The following is an 18,224-nucleotide window of genomic DNA, read 5'->3' as shown; positions in this document are numbered from 1 at the left end:
GCTGAGCTCTGGGGATTTAACGATTTAAAACAGCTAGCAAGACTGGAAAATAAATTTTTACGTAATCTTGCTAGTGTCCCACAAAGCACTCCTACGATCCCGCTTCACTTAGACTTAGGGAGGAAAAACATAGTGGACATAGCAAAGCTACAGCTACTCCTTTATTGGAGGCGTCTCTGGGTCACTCCAGAACTTGTGCAATACGCTATGGGTTTCAAGGATGTGATCTTGCGGGACTGTTTCCACAGAGTAGGTTGGTTAAAGGAGGTTAGGTCCCTACTCATTAAACTGGATCTAGAGATACTATGGGACAATCCCGAGACGGCAGTCTTTCCATCTAAGGTGCAATTGAAACAGAAATATTGGGAAATGGTTTATGCATCTGTAGGTCATTCCAGTACTCCAACTAGCCTAACAGGTCGTTTTCTGGATTTTAAATCATGGCCAGTGTGTGAGGCTTACTGGGATTTGATCGAGAGGCCCATTGATCGAAAACTTTATCTCCAGTTTAGGATAGGTAGTTTGCCTATTAAGATTTTTACTTGTAAATGGGCTTCTAGAACTGATGACAAATGCCACTACTGTTTGACAATGGCAGAGACCATTCCCCATGTTTTCTTTGTTTGTCCGTTATATGCGGCCCCACGGCGGAGATGGCTGAGGCCGATCTGTAGCCTGTTGGGTGTCCGGAGATGTGTTGTTGCGTTGAGAATTTTAGGGTCTGACTGTAGCCCTAGTATAGCTATAGCAGTGGCTAAATTTCTGGGCTGGTCCTGGATTATTCGCACTCGCACTTTAAACAAAAATGTTGCTGCTATCTTATCTTAAGATGTATCTTTTAATTAGGACCTGTTTATTGTGCTGCCTCTTCTCTTTTAACTGTTCTTAAAGTTTTTTAGATATCTGACAGTATATGGAATTTAATAACTTTTTATTCTGTAATTGTAATGTATTATGTGTTATTTGTGTGTTATGTGTTGTATGGTTGTGCTTTTATGACAAACTGTCGAAATAAAGCTATTGAATTGAATTGCTAGGAACCTTCTTGCTTACTGTTTTTCTTCAATTATACTTAGTTCTTGCTGTGTATTTTAATCTCCTTTTCCATTTATTGCTATGATGGCTGCTACAAGCATGTCCCAACCTTCACCATTCTTGAACAAATTTGGGGAACCCAGCATCCCAATGGAGGAATGGGACAACATTTTTTAATCATACCTCATAGCAATTGGGGGAGAAAAATGTAGTGTCTTAAGGAAACAGCACATCTTTTACACAATTTGGGTCCGAATGGCAGAAAGATATATGAAACATTACCAGAACCTGAAATTGACTCAGATGAGGATGATGATGAAGATACCTACACAACCACCTTGTTAAAACTACGAATCCACTTTCGGGATAAAGTAAACATAGTATTAGAAAGGCATAAGTTCTTCAGTTATTCTCACGGCAAGCAAGAAAGTGTTTCCACTTATGTTGCAGCACTCAGAGGTCTCAGCAAACTATGTGAGTTCCAGGATCTAAATGATTCATTAATTAGAGACCAATTAGTATGTTGTACAAACAACAAGGAAATACAGAGGAAGTTGTTAGAAAAACAACCTAACCTTCGAGAGGCCATTAAAATAGCAAAATCTATAGAACACACGGCCATTTGTATAAAATAAATAAATTCTTCAGATCCCAACGATAAAGTGGCAGAGATTACAAACTTAGAAACAGAATCAGAAGTTTGTAAAATAAGGAATGATCCTCCTAAAACTAAGAATGATAATTGGCGCAACCAAACAGGAGATTCAGAAAATATTAAATTTAAATGATTTCGGTGTGGGAGCAGCAATCATCTAGCCAACAACCCCAATTGTCAAGCCAAATCAGCCTTGTGCAGGAAATGTAACAAAAGGGGTCACCTAGCAACAGTCTGTGGGTGTTTTCCAAAGAAACCTTAGGGAAACAGTATCTCTGATGACAAGACTCAAGTCAAGAAAATCATACTACAAATTAATGAAATCAACAATGGAAACCACCAAAGGTTTCCTGAATGCAATGTAGCCATCGATGGCAAAGATGTTAAAATGTTTACAGACTCTTGCTCTCCATTCACTCTGGTAAAATTTTCGGACTTTAAATCCATCCTAGGCAAAGAACAAGATAAGTTATGTAAAGCAGACATTTCTCCTAGTGGTTATAATAGAGACCCCATACCAATGAAAGGCAGGATCAAATCTCTCATCTCCTTTAAAGATCGTTCTACTGTGTGAAAAATATACGTAGTAGAGAATGGATCCAACTTACTAGGATGGCAACATCAAAGAGAACTGGGTATTAAACTAGACCCTAATAATCCAGAACAGGTTTTAGCAGTAAGTCCTTCAAGCAACAGTGAACATATTGCCAGTGAGTTCCCAGAGGTTTTTTCAGAAGATTTAGGCTTACAAAAAGACTTTCAACACAAAATCCAATAAAAATATAATGCTAAACCAGTAATTCATAAAACCAGACCTATACCCCACCTTACATGGGAACCTTTGAAAAAAAGAGTTATCTAGACTGGAAAAATTAGACATCATACAACCCACTGATTGCTCGGAATGGGTTGCCCCCATTGTTATCGCAAAGAAAAACCACAGCCAAGATATTAGAATGTGCATTGACTTACAGGACCTAAACAACAACATTCTGGTAGAGAGGCACCCGTTACCTTGTATCCATGAGATGTTAAGCACTATGGGAGAGGCCACTTGTTTCAGTGTTCTGGATCTCTCCATGGCGTATCATCAAGTGGAGCTACATCCGGATTCGAGAAGACTCACTGCATTCACTACGCCTATGGGTACATTCATGTTCCGTCGCATGCCATTTGGATTGGCCTCTGCGGCGGCAGTATTTCAAAAATGTATGCAACATGTCTTAGAAAGTGTTCCCAAGACATTATGTTTTCAGGATGATGTATTGATTTATGGAGCTAGTATTGAGGAACACAATAAAATGCTTAAGCAAGTTCTTTCCAGATTCAAGAATACAGGACTTACATTAAAGAAAGAAAAATGTCAGTTAGGTGTGGAAGCTGTAGAATACTTAGGGCACTGCATTTCAAAGGAAGGCTTTAAACCAAAATACTGTTTACTAGAAGCAGTGAAAGATGCTCCAGCACCTACTAACAAAGACGAACTGAAGTCATTTTAGGGCTGGCAGAGTTTATGGAGAAATATGTTAATCATTTTGCTGACCTAACCTCCAGCCTGAGAGAACTCACACAGAACCACACACACTTCCAGTGGTCAGTCGAACAGCAAACATTATTTTTGAAAGTAAAAGATGCCATCCTTTCAGCTCCATATTTATGTAATTTTGAACATAATCGTAAAACTATTCTTACTACGGAAGCAAGCAACAAGGGCTTAGGGGCTACCCTCTCCCAAGTCATTGATGGCAAAGAAAGAAGTGTTACGTACACTTACCAAAGCAGAAATGAACTACTCCGTTGTAGAAAGGGAAGCGTTAGCCTGTTTCTAGGGTGTAAAACATTTTAAATTCTTTCTATGGGGCATTCAATTCTGTATACGCACGGACCACAAACCTCCAATTTTCATGTTCAATCCAAAAAATAGTTCTTGCAATACTCCCCGCATAGCTAAATGGATACTTGGGTTAGAGGGTTTCTGCTTTAGAGTAGAGTATGTTCCGGGTATTCAAAATTCTGCAGCAGAATTTCTTTCAAGAAGTCCTAGATAAGGAAGAGATATTTGACACCCCTGAGTACCCCATTCTTCAACTCAATCTCACCACCATCACTTCCCAACAATGGTTAGACTGCATGAACAAAAACACCACAATGACACAACTTTTAACTTACACAGTACGGGGTTGGCCCACTTCCTCTGATTCAATAAATGAAGATATCAAGAAATTCTGGGAGGTTCGTCATGAACTTAACATTGAACAGGGAGTTCTACTTAGGAATGACAAAATAGTACCACCTGAACCACTTCGGTGCAAAATTGTTGATCTTGTACATGAGGGCCACCTTGGAAGAAGTTTAACTAAAGCCAGGCTGCGTGAACGCTACTGGTTCCCTAATATAGACTCGATTGTAGAAGAAAAGGTAAAGAACTGTTCAACCTGTGCCAGTAGTGACAAGTCTAAAATAACTAGGAAAGCACCCATCTCCCCTGAATCTGTACCAGATAAACCATGGGAGAAGATTGCCCTTGACATAATTGGTCCTTTCAATTTTAGAGGAGTAATAAAACATTTTGCTCTGGTCTTAATAGATTACCATTCACACTGGGCTGTAGTGAAGATGGTCAACCAAATCATCACTGATTCTGTCATTCAATTTCTCAAAGATGCTTTTGTTCTGGAAGGCATTCCAGCTTCCATAATCACTGACAACGGGGTTCAATTTACTTCTTACATTATGACAGAGTTCCTTAATAAATTGAATATAACCCACTTGAAAACACCCCTCTACTGTCCCAGGGCCAATGGCCTGGTAGAAAGAATGAACCGCATGATCAAAGGTTGCATGCAGTTAGCTAGTGTCAACAAAATTCCCATAGAACAGGCAATACAAGAGATATTATGGGCTTACCACACCACTCCTGACCAAGTTGCAGGAATTTCCCCCTTTTCTGCTTTAAAAGGAAGGAAACCTTACACAAAATTCTTTCCAAACTGGTTGGGAGGTGGAACTAGCATTAAGCACAACACTCAAATCTCCAAAGACAAAATAAATGTACACCAAACCATAAGACCCATTACGACCTGAAACACGGAACCAAAAATCCGCAAAGGAGAGTAGGAGATTGGGTATGTGTTAAGAACCCCAGAATAAGCAACCCTGACTCTAAATTTTCCAAACCTATGGAAATCACAGCGATCACAAGAAACACAGCCATAATGGATAATGAACAAATGTGGAGCATGGACAGATTAACTAAGTATCAACCCATACATGGTGAGACATCCAATCACAGATCCACCATAGAATCTCATATTCAGAATCCACAAAAACTGCCAACGACACAAATAATCCGTAAGGCACTCAGTTGGCAACAAGACTACGTTATGTCTAAATGATCTCTTTATTGTAGTTCTTTCTTCTTTTCATTTTGGAGGGGGAAGATGCGTTACAATCTGTATTTATTATATCAGTTTATTTATTCTTCTGTTTATTTGGAGTCACTTCCGACTCTTATTCTCACTGTTTATTATTGGTATATTCCTCCCTTGGTTCACCCCCTTCTCCTCCCTGGTTTCTCCCTCTGTTCCCTGAAGGCTACCTTGGAATGTTCAGGTATGTCAGTTAGCTGATAGTTGGTGAAGAGAGGAGACCGGCAATAAAGACTTTAACTCACCTCATTGAAGGCTTCGTCCTTTCATCAAACTCCCTTTCTAAAATAAAGAAGTCATGAATACAATACTGAAGAGACAATATATTCTTAGTGAATTCCAACATATGGTTGGAGCACTTTGCTGTTGCGGGGTCATTTCCCTTTATGACATCTACCTATCAAAATACAGTATCACTCTTTTCTGTTTGGATGTAACAATTTAGTTTAGAACCGTAATTTTTCTCCACTCTGTACAGTCCTCTGTTGGGATTTAATGTCTAACCGGGAATTCGGAAACGGGAAAGAAAAGCCCAACATGCCAGTGCTGGGAGCATTTATACATGCCCACTTGAATCAAATACAAAGGGTGTAGCCAACAACAGGTTCCGGTGTTTATAAAAGCAAGAATTTATAACACTATTTTCCTGGGTTCTCCTTCAGATCCATGGTGCTTACACTTCAGAGTAGGAGAACAGGCAACATGGCTCAAGTAATAAGAAAACACACAAAAGCTATAGCACATTTACTGGAGCCATCCTGACATTTGAAACACTTGCGTATCATAGTTAGTTCTCAAATCAACCAGGCTCCAACTTCAGCTAATCTGAAGACTGAACATAAAGAGTGAACTGCTTGTTCCTTTTAGTATGCTATTCATTAAAGAGCTATGCAACTCACCATGAGCAACAGCTTTAAAATAACAAGCAATGACAAAACCAATAGGTCTCGCCTATGCAAGAGCTATTGGCTTTATTTACCAATGTGCTTTAGAAAGGTGATACACCAGCATGGCTTCTGTTCAGCATGGCCATAGCTTAGTGGTGGAGTTGGAAAAGAGTGGAGTGCTGTAGAATAGAGTGGTGATGAGTTCTGTGGAGTGGCGTAGGCTGGAATGGAGTAGAGTGTTGTAGAGTGGAGTGACGTACAGTATCATAGATTAGAATGTCGTATAGCGTCTGAGTAGAGTGCTGTAAAGTTTAGTGGAGTGGCATAAAGTGGAGTACTGTCATGGAGTGGAGTGGAGTGGCGTAGAATGGAGTGGCATAGAGTGAAGTAGTGTCTTAGAGTGGATTATCCTAGAGTAGAGGGGAGTAAAGTTGAGTGGTGTGGAGTGGAGCAGAGGGTCGTGCAGCAGAGTGGCATAGAGTGGAGTAAAGTAGCATAGAGTAGTGTCATGGAGTGAAGAACAGCAGATTGGAGTAGAGTGGAGTGGCATAGACTGGAGTAAAGTAGTTTGGAGTAGCGTAGACTGGAGTTTAGTAGAGTGGAGTGTTGTGGTATGTCAGAGTGTAGTAGATGGGAGTGTTGGAGAGTAGTGGAGTATGCATGATGTGGTAGGGCACTGCCATTGCAGATACCAATTTCAAATTAAATGACCATTACATTTCCACAGACATACAATTTTACTGATAAAACTATACAGAGCACACATGATAATATGTGGAAACCAGCATCACCTAGTGTACGGATTTGTTTTGACCATATTAAAATATTTGTTTTTGCCTGAAAAAAAAATAACACCCTACAGCAGGGGTCTCCAACCTTTTTGTAACAAGAGCTACTTATGTTCAATGAGAATCATCCAGAGCTATTAATATTATTAGTGTTGCAGTAGTGACCACAATTGGTGGGATTACATTAGTGGCCTCCACATAGATTACCAACAGTGATCACCTCAGCGCATCTGGCACAGTCGCCACGGGCAATGAAAAGAAAATGCTGCGCCAATATGGAATGCCTCTACTTGCACAATACATAACAGCTCCAGTTGTAATGTGCCCGCCACCAAGGCAATGATATTAGTAATAAGTCGCTCCAACGTCCTGCGATTTATCACTCAAATATTGGCTATAAATATATTCTGCAAATGCAACCATATTTCGCCAATCATCAGTTTATGAGTTGTGGAAATTCAAATGTTTTCGTCTTGGATACATGCTTTTCAATTTTGGTATACATATATTGATGCAACTAAGGAAAAGCTTCTACTTTAGTAGGCTGTGTTGCACAAAGGCGAGCTTCTATGGGTAACTGGAGCGCTACCATAAGCTCACAAGCTACTGGCTGGAGATGCCTGTCCTAGAGCATTAATAAGAATCAAAAGGAGAGGGAGGAAAGGTACTGGAGCTAGTTCACTTCCCCTGGTATATATGTTTTATCAAAGAGAACTAGCGTTGGAGTGGGTGCTCCTAGAGCATTCCCTTACCCGCCCCCAACAAGATTGTCACAAATTCTATCGCAAAGCAGTCAGAGAAAGAAAAGTACATACCAAACTCCCTTTAAAGACAGACCCTAAAATGTGGCCTCTGTCTTTGAATGCACAGCAAATCATGTGACAAGATAAAAACATAATTTAAATACTTGTTTATTGGTCATTCACTTCGGACCTCCAGCGTGGTTATTTTGGGGGTGTTCCAGCACCCCCCTGCCCCCACTTCCAGCACCTATGGCATGGGCATGAAATTGAGGAAGAGGATTGTTTAAGTTCTGCTATTGGTGAAGATCACTGACCAACATAACACTCGTTGGCAGAACATTGCTTCTCACAAGCATGCAAAATTGATAAACTGGTAATGGCAAAGATAAGCAGAATTAGTCACGTAAAAAGATAGGAGGCAGGAAACCTTTTCAAACAAATACAGCATGTGTACTGCTGTAAACTAGGATACAAACGACACAACGGAAAACATATGTACTCTTACATAGTGCCTCACGAAAGAAAAAAAAAAAAAGGGTTCCCAGAAAGTGAGCACTTGTGAAAGAATACAAAGTGCCAGTCAGAGAGCTGGTAAACAGAGTATGTTCTACAGTGGGGACAAAGACATGCTGGACAGCCTAAAGCAAATAAAGCAAAAATAGAAAGCAAGCAAATGTTATTTACGAAAACAGAAAGCCAATGGTAAGCAATGGGAGGAATGCATTTGTAGGAAAGCTTTTAACATGTCCCTAATGTCTATTTACCGCCACACTGCTGGGCTGTTTGGTAGGCTTCAACTTAGAAAGGAGCAGTGTGTGATTATCTTCCCCTCACTTTTCACAGTGGAGGAAGTAAAAAAAAAGTATGGCAATTTTTACATCTTGCATCAGCCCAAACCTTTTAATTTCTGCCCACTACAATATAGAACATGAGGCAATGGGTCAGCTCACTTCAGCCTTAGGAAAGCGTCACTGTGAATGACAGCAATCTGTTCTGTCACAAGGAGTACATCTGCACAAAAAGTAGTTCCCTTCAATGCCAAGGACTGCTATGACAATAAGCGCTCAAAAAATACTTTTGCCAATTTTTTATGTTGGGGGGCAGCTCCACAAACAAAGTTTCCCAAAACCCACAACAAAACAAAACGAGCACTGACAAAACTAAAAGGCTGGCAGCTAATGCCACTCCACTTGATCCTTGTGGGAATAACTTACCTTTACTAATTTCACCCATGCTTGCAATTCTGAAAAAAACTTCCACATGAGTATATGTTTGAGCACTGAAAAGGGACCCTAAAAAGCAGTGATTTGCCACAAAAAATGGTTTTGTCACAAAGAGCATTTGCATATATTTGAAGGGGGACATAATAAACACCTACAGTATTAGGTGACATGGCCTTTAAGACGGTTAGACAGAAAACAGGAATCTAAATTAAGCTTTCTGAAATACTATCAACAATTAAAGCAATGCGGTTTATTTATTTAACTGTTAAAGAGTGGACAAAATCTGCACCACAGGCACATACTCTGCCAGGCATCGTCAACAACATCATATATTTAGGCTTGCCATGTTAGCTGGACTCACAGCAGACACGCTGCAAAATATCAAATCAACTAGTGTAAAATTGACTTTCGTATTCACACCAATCACTAGCACAGGACCGCCCAACAATTGTAGATTTAGATAAACTACTATGAGAAACACGGAGAAGAAAAGTGTTAGAATTTGGACGAGTAAGTCAAAAGCCTATGAAGCACATTAACCAACAAATCTAAGATGGAGTGAGCACATTAAAGCATCGATTGTATGACAGAAAATAAGTTTTAAATTGTGCTAATTTCCTTACTGAAATGTAACATATATTTAACACGTGGTGTGCAATGTATGCATTTGACAATGCAGCCAATTCATTCTCAGAGTTAACATTTTGCAATTCTGAAGCAAAGTTAACAGATTCACTTTGCTATTACAAACACTGTCGCTCTGGCAAAATAATGTAAACGCCCCCACAACATGGGATCGGTGCTGAATTACTGACATATTCCACACAACTTTGATCAGATTAATTATAAAGTAAAAGGAAAACACTGACATCACTTGATTTAAATAGGTGCATCGTTTGCTCAAAAATGTGAATATGTTACAAAACCCAGGTTGTTCTGGTGTTCCTCAAGCTGCCTACGTAAATGTCTGCAGTTAGACTGATCAGATTACCAAACCATGAGCAAAACTATCAGATTTGTAGCAACAAGTGGGCCATCTTGTTTTGATTAGGTAAATACTGAGAATTTCAATTTACACACTAACCAACCCCCTTATCAAGTTTACAAAACATCAATTTTATTTTTTTACAGAAAAATATTTTTTCAAAGGTACACCGTCTGATGCTTTTAACATACAAAGGCATTTTAACTGATCAAGTTAAGACATTAGAAAGTATAATATTAACTATCATTTTAGGCTATATATTTGTAGTTGTTCACTAACATTATAAAATGTAGCAATGCTGTATACCAAAATAAAGTTCTAGAATTGCTTCAATCCATTACCGACGTGTACTCGCATATTAAAGATACACTCCAATGTAAATTTCCTCTACAGGCTTATGAGCCCCTTCCCTATCAGTACTATGGAATGATCTGCTTGAAACTACACATACATAACAGTTTGTTTCAGATAAGCAAGGAATGATAAAACTACACTTTAGATCAATCTAGGATTGGAAGAGACTCAAGGTAGGCAATTTCAGTAACTGTCAAACATAAGTGACTATTTTGGAAATGTATCCGGGAAAAGTAAGTGGAAATGTAAAAGCTTACCTTTAATAAAATATAATTTACTCAAAGGCTAGCTCAAGAATGTGTTCAAAATAAAATTTTATAAGCATCATCTCTGTAACTGTACAAAACGAGCATAGGCACACGCTTCTCAATTTTTATACGGCAAATCTCATCACATACTGATTTCAGGTAACGCTGCTTTGGCAAACCAGACAATAATTGTTTCACAGAAGCATAAAAGGCTTGTTCGTCTTTTTCACATTCTAAAGACAGCAGTGTTAAGATAGTCTCCTTTGGTAGGTCAAGTGCTAAAATTTCAATTTCGGTGTTCTTTTGCAAAAAGTTTGTGAGGAAAGTCTGGAGTTTTGAAAGCACTTGTGCTTCTGTCCTTCTCCGCATACTGGATGACAGCTTATCAGGAGCTAGAACATTCACATTTGGGGACACAGCAGCAGTTCCATGTTGTTCACACATGTTTGAAGTACTAAAACAGGATCCCTTTGAATTAGGCACTGAAGAATTCTCACAAATGTCCCTTGAATTCTTTTCATCACAGACTTTGGTCCTGAGTTTCTGGGCTAGATGATCTACTAACTCAGACTCCAAAATACGTTTTTCGTTTTGGCGTTCTTTCTCAAATGATTTTATCTTCACATGGCTTCCTTCTTTATCGGATACAAAAGCAATATAAGCAATTCCAGCACACCTGCAATGCTCTTGCAGCTCCTCTTGGGACTGTGACCAGTCATACATGAGTTCTGCTGCAATTCCAGCAGTCCATAGTTTTTGAACTATACCAATGGCTCTTCCCATGGACACCTGTCCTACACTCACGACCAGCACATCACAGCAGCTCACAGTGGAAGGTTCCTCCAAACTAGAAACGGCCACACATATCTTATCTAAAGCAATACTCACACCAACTGCTAAAGGACACGTCAAAGGTCCTGTTTGCGGTCCTCTGAACAGAGGAATAAGATGATCATATCTGCCACCAGCTGCAAGAATTTCTGGAACAACTTTTTGCCTACGTTTAATAAATGCTACAAACTGAAAGATAATGCCATTGTGCTGCTGGATCTTGTATACAAGTCCCAAATTCACAACCACTTGCTGTTTTATGCAAAGTTTCTTTAAGATCCCAACAACTTCTTCAAGGTCCTTGACACCTTGTTTAGCCAGGAAGCTGATTCCAGTTTTCTGTTTGGTTAGGGTGCTAATCATTGGCCCCATGTCTTGCAAATCTCCTTTCTGCTCCATAAAGCGATAGAGTCGAGATAACTGGAAATTATTTGGCGAAAGCGACAGGTTGCAAAATTTTGCCTCCACCTCTCTTCGGCTTAGCTTTCCTGTCATGGCATCATAAAGAATGTTATATACTTGATTAAGCTTGTCCTCTGGTACACCACAGTGTAAAAGGATGGCTTTCAGTAAGGACGTATGGTTCAGATAAACACTATAGTTTCTATCCTGCAAAACTGGAAATTCCTGGATGATCTCAGAAATTGCATATACTGTTTCAGCAATTGGCAAGTAGCCGTTTGTAGATGATGTGACAATATCAAAAGCACATTCCGTTAGCTCTTTGGGATGATATCTGTGTAGTTTCCTTGGTCTAAAAACTCGTTCAATGCAGTACCTTTTTAAATTGGAGATATTATTTCTTGATATAAATCTTGCAAAAGGAGTCCGGAGATCATAAGGAAGAGACACTAGCATCCCACAGTGATCCATAAAACATGCAGTTTCATTACTTTCTTCCATTTTCTTGTTTCTGGGCATCAACAAGGGGGTATGCAACTTAACAGCCCCATGTCTTTTGAAGATCCTGCAAACTATTTCACAAACATATTGCTGTGTCTTAACCGCATGAGGTGAAAAAAAACCCTTTGTGATATCACTGTCATATGTATAATCCACTGCTGGAGAAACACGCTGGGAAAATATCTGACTCACCATTGTCCGATAAGCTTTCCCATCGACATTTGCTAGGGTGTGATGAAGCACTTCATGAAGTTCAGACTCTTCCATTTGGGGTGGAGGAAGGTGCTCACTCTTTAGCAACTCAATGGCAGTTGGGCGGGCTGAAGGATCATGATCCAAAAGCCAACGTATGACTCTTTTTTGCTTTTCATTCTTCTCTTGTGCATAGTCTTTTGGGAAGACGATAGCAGGCTGCCTTAAGTTACTAAGAACAGAGATCCTCTCAGAAGCTGTATCCATGGGACGGTATGACATCTCAAAAAATATTATACCTAAACTAAAGAGGTCCACTTTCTGATTATAGGTGGCTTTGGTATTTCCTTGGACTTCTGGGCTCACATACAAGGCAGTGCCAACCATGCCTGTCAAATGGCTTTCTGGGTCTGACTTAACAGTGTATTCACCACACAACTCTTCATCAGCAGGTTTTGTATCACTTGTGTAAGCTGGGTGATCTGTAGCTAGACCAAAATCTCCAATTTTCACATGGTCTTCGGAGTCCAAAAAGATATTTACAGGTTTTAAATCTCTGTGGATCATGCCTTGTTCATGTATGTATGCTAATCCATCCAAAATTTCTCTAAAAAGTCTCCAAAGTCGGCTTGTATCCAGATAAAGATTCTGATCGATAGTGTCCCGTAATGTGCTCTTTTCACAATATTCCATCTGAATGTACAGATAATGAAGAGTTGGCGCCGACTCTGGCTCGGTTGGATGGTCTTTATCTGGGGTATTTTCATTGTTACGCTCTTTAGTAAGGCTTTTTTGCACATTTTCATCTTCGTTTTCAAAAAGTATTTCACTGTCTGAGTCACTATCCGGCAAAAATGACTGTGAAAACACATCCACTTCATCATCATCTTCATCACTGGAATCCTCATTTACTCCACTACAGTTTGCACTTGAAGATCTCTCACAAGAGGTGCTCCATTCAACTGAACTTGTTAAAATGGGAGATGGGGCATTTGCTTCAATATCATCAGACAGCCCAAGCTCATTTTTTACATTTCCCTCCATTTTTACACAGTTCTTTTTATTTTCAGTAGTTTTCAGTTCAGATGTGCTAAGAGACGGCCTTTCATGTTTTTCAATCCAGGCATTGTAATACCGTACAATGTTTTCATGGTTCAAACGAGAAAGCAATGTTACTTCTCCTTTGATCCTCCGAAAGTGCTTGCTTGCAGGATTGATCTGAACACGTTTTACTGCATAGTAACACCCATCTAACTTGTTTTGGACCTTGAGAACAGCTCCAAATGCTCCTTTCCCTAATAACTGGATCTCTTCAAACTCACTGAAATAACGTGAAAACTGGTGTTGAGTTTCCATAATGAATGCTGCTCTGTTTACTTGACTGTTTGGCACAACTGTCTCAATGCAGTCGACTCCTAAGTAATAATCAGGGCTGTCTGGTCCGAGGGAGGGTGGTGATGGAGTATTAAGGAAATCATGCGTTAACAATTGTGAAGCACTCCATCTTTCATTATCTTCCAAACAAACACATTTCCTCAAGAAATCTTGGAATAGACCTGGTAAGTGTGAGGGAACAATTACAGGATATTCTTTTGCGAGTTCACCCTGGCTCAGAGATAGCAAGAGGAGGCCCAATTTCCATATGTCACCTTTCTTTCCAGTCTTGTTCGGCAGAGCATCATTGCTAAATCGAACTTTTGTTTCCTCAAACACATCTTCTTTACAAACATCGGCCAAGCGTTTTGAAATACTGTAGTCTGTCAATCTGATGTTTCCTTCTGTGTCCACCAAGATACTTGAAGCACAAAGCACCTTGTGCACTACTGAATTATTATGCAAGTACTCAAGAGCAGACAATATTTGAGCAGCATAATGACGAAGCTGGTCTACGGGAACTGGTGTTTCTTTCCCAAGGAATATTGAAAGATTTGATCCATTTACATGTTCAACTAAAATGTCAACAACAATAGATTCTTGATGCTCATTCGTGCTCATTGCTATGTAATGCACTATGTTGGGATGGCTTAGTTTAACAAGTGAGGTGAACTCACTCTCTGCACCATTAATCTGTTTTTTGCATTTATCCACCTTTTCCTTTTCTTGATTGGTCAAGAACTTGCCCATTTTTTTCTTCCACTGGAGAGCCCACTGATACACAATGACAAAGCTACCTGAAGTTACATCTAAAGCATTGAAGACGGACTTCCCAAGCTGTTCGCTCTGGCCAATACATTTACCTCTATGCACTGTTAGCTGACCAGCACAACCAATGTTGAAGTGCAAAAGACTATAAGATGCAGGGGCTTCTTCACTGCTGCACAATGAATACTGGCGATCTCGTCTCGACCGCCCTGCAGAACTAGTTCGAGATCTGTGTCCGCCTTGTTCTGCAAGGCTTCCATGAGACATTGTGGGTGACTTCAGGCTAGCGTGGTGGTCTCCAACCTGCCCTTCTGAGTTTGAGATACTTACACATTCCATGCGCTCCAACTTGGCCAGGTCTTTCTTCCTGCGCTCTTCTCGTTTCTCCTCCTCCCGCCTTTGAATCTCATCTAAGATTTCACGCTGCATTTGCTCCTCTTTCCTTCGGATTTCTTGAATGCGCAGCTGCTCCTCCTGAGCCTGCTTTTCCTGCTGCCTCTGCTGGTTCTCCAGCATCTCTTCGTGAAAGGATTTAGGGGGAGGTTTGTTATATTCGCTGAGGAAGGACTTTGCGAAGTCGGCCAGTTGGAATATCATGACCTCACCTCTCAGACTCTCAGCCATTTGCTCCAGGCTGGTCTTTAACAAACTGATGTTGTCGCGAGATAAACCCCTGGCATTTAGTAGCTCAATTTGCGGGGCCACGTCTGGGTACTCGTGGGGGCAACGCACCTGCAGGTCAACACCAACATAGACTTCGAACTGCCCCTGGGGACGCAGAGAAAGAAGAATCTCTGGTGGCATGGTCTGCTTCCAGACAGATTTCTGCCTGAGGTCAATGAAGTCCTCTCCATAGATTGCTTCCAAGACCTGCAGCTCCGTCTGCTGCCTGCTGACGTGGGGCTCAGAGGCAGGACTGTCCGCAGTCTCTGTATCGGGACCTTCTGGGCTTGAGAGGGGCATGGCCCAGCCTCTGCCCCCGGACATATCGCATGGCACTACATCAGCTCCTCACAGGGAGCCATGCACGAGTCAATCCAACACGTCCAGCCACCAGCCACTCAGCACAAGCTACTTCCAGCAAGGCAGCATTGGCAGGGATGACGGACTAACCGACCAGTCATGGACATAGAGAAAAGACAAATATCGGAATGGTCAGAGAGGAAGGCGGTGGACATACAACGTTTGGTTTACCACATAACGTCACTGGATTTAAAAGAAACACTACCCTAAGGGAATGCACAATTTGCTGTGCAGAGGGCGGCTATTTTTCAAATCAAAGGGAATGACGGTATGAGCTGTTCATGAGAGCGGAATAACCAAACATGCCTACGCCAGCGAGGAACAACCTAACCTGCTTGCGCCATGGGTTCATAGATGAATAGGTCTCCAATGCAAGTGCGTGCCTGTCAGGTAAGGCTTAACATACGTTCTAAGCATAGATACTAAAAAATGCTCACTCTACGATATGGCCGCCGGTGACTCGCCTGGTTTGCTAGTCTCTTCTCTATGTTCACGATCGAGGAAGCCACAGCGAGGGGGCAGCAATGCTTTTTATCCGCACATGTTTCTTCTTTCTCTGTCTTTAGCAGGTCACCGATACAATGTCTACAAACTAACCACACATAATTATTTTTCCTTGGCCTAGCACCAGGTGACTCGCTTTCGTTCTAGTCTTCGCTTTGACGCCTGTCTTCTATTTCCGTGTCAGCAACTCTACGTTTGTCAGCAGAGTGCTGATCTAAGGACCCACTCTGCACTGCGCATGCGCTATCGCTCTGCACTTAGTCGAGACAGTCTGCCCTAGCCTCTAAAATGGAAGGAGCTGTAGATGAGAAAACACCGGTGTCTGAGGAGCAAGCGCTGCCAGAAGTTGGAGACAGAAGGACGCCTCCGACGTCTGAGGGGCAGCCTGACCCCGGAGAAGGAGACAAAGAACCGGAGATCTTCCATGAATGCAGTCAGGAGCCTGAAGAGGAAACGCTGTACGATCTGGAGAAAGAGCTGAGCCATGAAGAGAGAGAGGTGAGTATGGTGATCGCCTGCCAGAGACAAATAATGTGTAAGGATGGCAAAACATTCAGTAAAAAGTTTTTAAACGAGAAGTAGTACAGACTCATGGAAGTTGTTGTAGTAAAGTACTCATTTATTTCAGCCCCGCGGCATTGTAAAAAACATCTTCACCCTTCTTTTACCGACTCCAACTGTCGTTTCCTCACAGTCAACATTCGAGGTTTTCACAAAGACTCAGCTGCGGTAGCCACAACAAATAGGAACATGTCATGCTTAATTCAGGGTGACCAAAATTTTAAAGACAAAAACCGGACATTTCACATTAATGCAAAAAAGGAATACAATTTTACTTGAACCAAGCGTCCACAATGACAGCGCTCATTAGCATAGAATTCAAAATTTGCGAACATACGTGACAAGAATTTTCAATTCTATTAAGGACAAGGAGGCGAGGATTATGCTTTCTCATTTCTTTATTAGAAATGCTCCGCAGCCAATTAGAAAACAGTAGGTAAATAAAAAAACTACAGTACCCATGAACACCAGGGTATCACGTGACCAACCATAGAGAACCATATTATAAAAGGTTATGTAGAAAGTATTGTATCCTCTTTCTTTGGTGAGGAAAAACAGTTCAAGTTAAAACAGGAAGTCCAAGAAAAACGTTGAACATCAGGGATAGAAAAACTTTCAGCAGCAGCAGAAGTCCACTTCAAAGAACACAGGACTCGGCAGCAGTAGAGTATCGGAAACTGAAGGGCTTCGAAAACCGGATAAACCAGAAGGAACAGCAACACCGCTACTTCGGGTCAGAACCTGAAAAGAGACAAACAGCCGTAATACACACCCAGTATATAGAATGAAGTCATAACTAGGGGGGGTAGAGAAATAGTGCATTGCATTAAACATAAGTCATATGCAGAAAACAACAATATAAATGCATAACATGTGCAAAAACAATAATCACGGGTGGGATAATCCTCGCCTCCTTGTCCTTAATAGAATTGAAAATTCTTGTCACGTATGTTCGCACATTTTGAATTATATGTCAGGACAGGAGGCTCCGATTATGCTTGTTCAAAGCTGATCCACCACCACAGAAGCAATATGATCAATTGGTTTGTAATAGAAAGTTTTGAACACTGAATCAGAAGACCAATCTGCGGCCTTCATGATGTCAAATAAAGTAACACCCATGGAGAATGCCTTAGAGGCCATAGCCCCACGTGCCGAATGAGCACCAAAAATGGAAACATCAATGCCAGCTTCAGACATGAGCCATCTAACCCAGCGAGCCAAAGTAGCTGGGGTGATAGGGCAAAAAGGCTTCTGCAAAGCAATCAACAGTTGACCATGCATATCTGAACGTAAAGGGGCAGTACTTACCTCATAATCCTTGACACATTGAACAACGCAAAGGTTGGGATGATTAGGAAAAGAAGGATCGGTAATCTCGGAAGTATGTGTCTTGGTACGTTTGGAAAGGCGAAATGTGACACCCTCAGGTGTAAAACGGCGACCTGCCAAGTCCAAAGCATGAACATCAGACACCCGTTTGCAAGAAATGGGCTGCAAACGGGCTGCTTTTAGTTTGAAAACATTGATATGGTAAATCTGTATCTGTGGAAACCATTGACATCAAACTGTTAGTGTAGCTGATAAGTAAGCAAGCTCCCCACCCAGCCTAAGAGAGAACCATTGGTCACTACGGTCTGTGTTGGATGATCTTAATGGAAACAATACATTTGAGTAGATTCAGAGCAATCGTGTCTTCCCAGTCTCCTTGTTCTTGTGCCC

General features: G+C 41.0%; 2 protein-coding genes across 2 annotated transcripts in view; one reads left to right on the top strand and one right to left on the bottom strand.

Moving 5' to 3' along the window:
• Nucleotides 1-8,989: 8,989 nt before the first annotated feature.
• On the bottom strand, nucleotides 8,990-15,515 carry EIF2AK4 (eukaryotic translation initiation factor 2 alpha kinase 4). The gene has a single exon (XM_085617582.1). The coding sequence runs from the start codon at nucleotides 15,399-15,401 to the stop codon at nucleotides 10,401-10,403; it is 5,001 nt and encodes a 1,666-aa protein (XP_085473708.1). The 5' UTR covers nucleotides 15,402-15,515; the 3' UTR covers nucleotides 8,990-10,400.
• Nucleotides 15,516-15,931: 416 nt separating this feature from the next.
• Nucleotides 15,932-18,224, top strand: part of LOC146810543 (tetratricopeptide repeat protein 1-like) — a 51,569-nt gene continuing 49,276 nt past the window's right edge. The window contains exon 1 of the mRNA XM_085617583.1: nucleotides 15,932-16,439. Within this exon, the coding sequence (XP_085473709.1) occupies nucleotides 16,230-16,439 (210 nt within the window). The 5' untranslated portion in view covers nucleotides 15,932-16,229. The remainder of the gene's footprint in view (nucleotides 16,440-18,224) is intronic.

This window comes from Triturus cristatus, chromosome 7, assembly GCF_964204655.1.
Source record: "Triturus cristatus chromosome 7, aTriCri1.1, whole genome shotgun sequence".
NCBI classification, from domain to species: Eukaryota; Metazoa; Chordata; class Amphibia; order Caudata; family Salamandridae; genus Triturus; species Triturus cristatus.
Note: the sequence above shows the minus strand (reverse complement) of the source record. Positions and strands in the feature narration are given on the sequence as shown.

Coding starts and splice junctions, on each gene's coding strand:
- EIF2AK4 (XM_085617582.1), bottom strand. CDS start 15,401: ATGTCCGGGGGCAGAGGCTGGGCCATGCCCCTCTCAAGCCCAGAAGGT.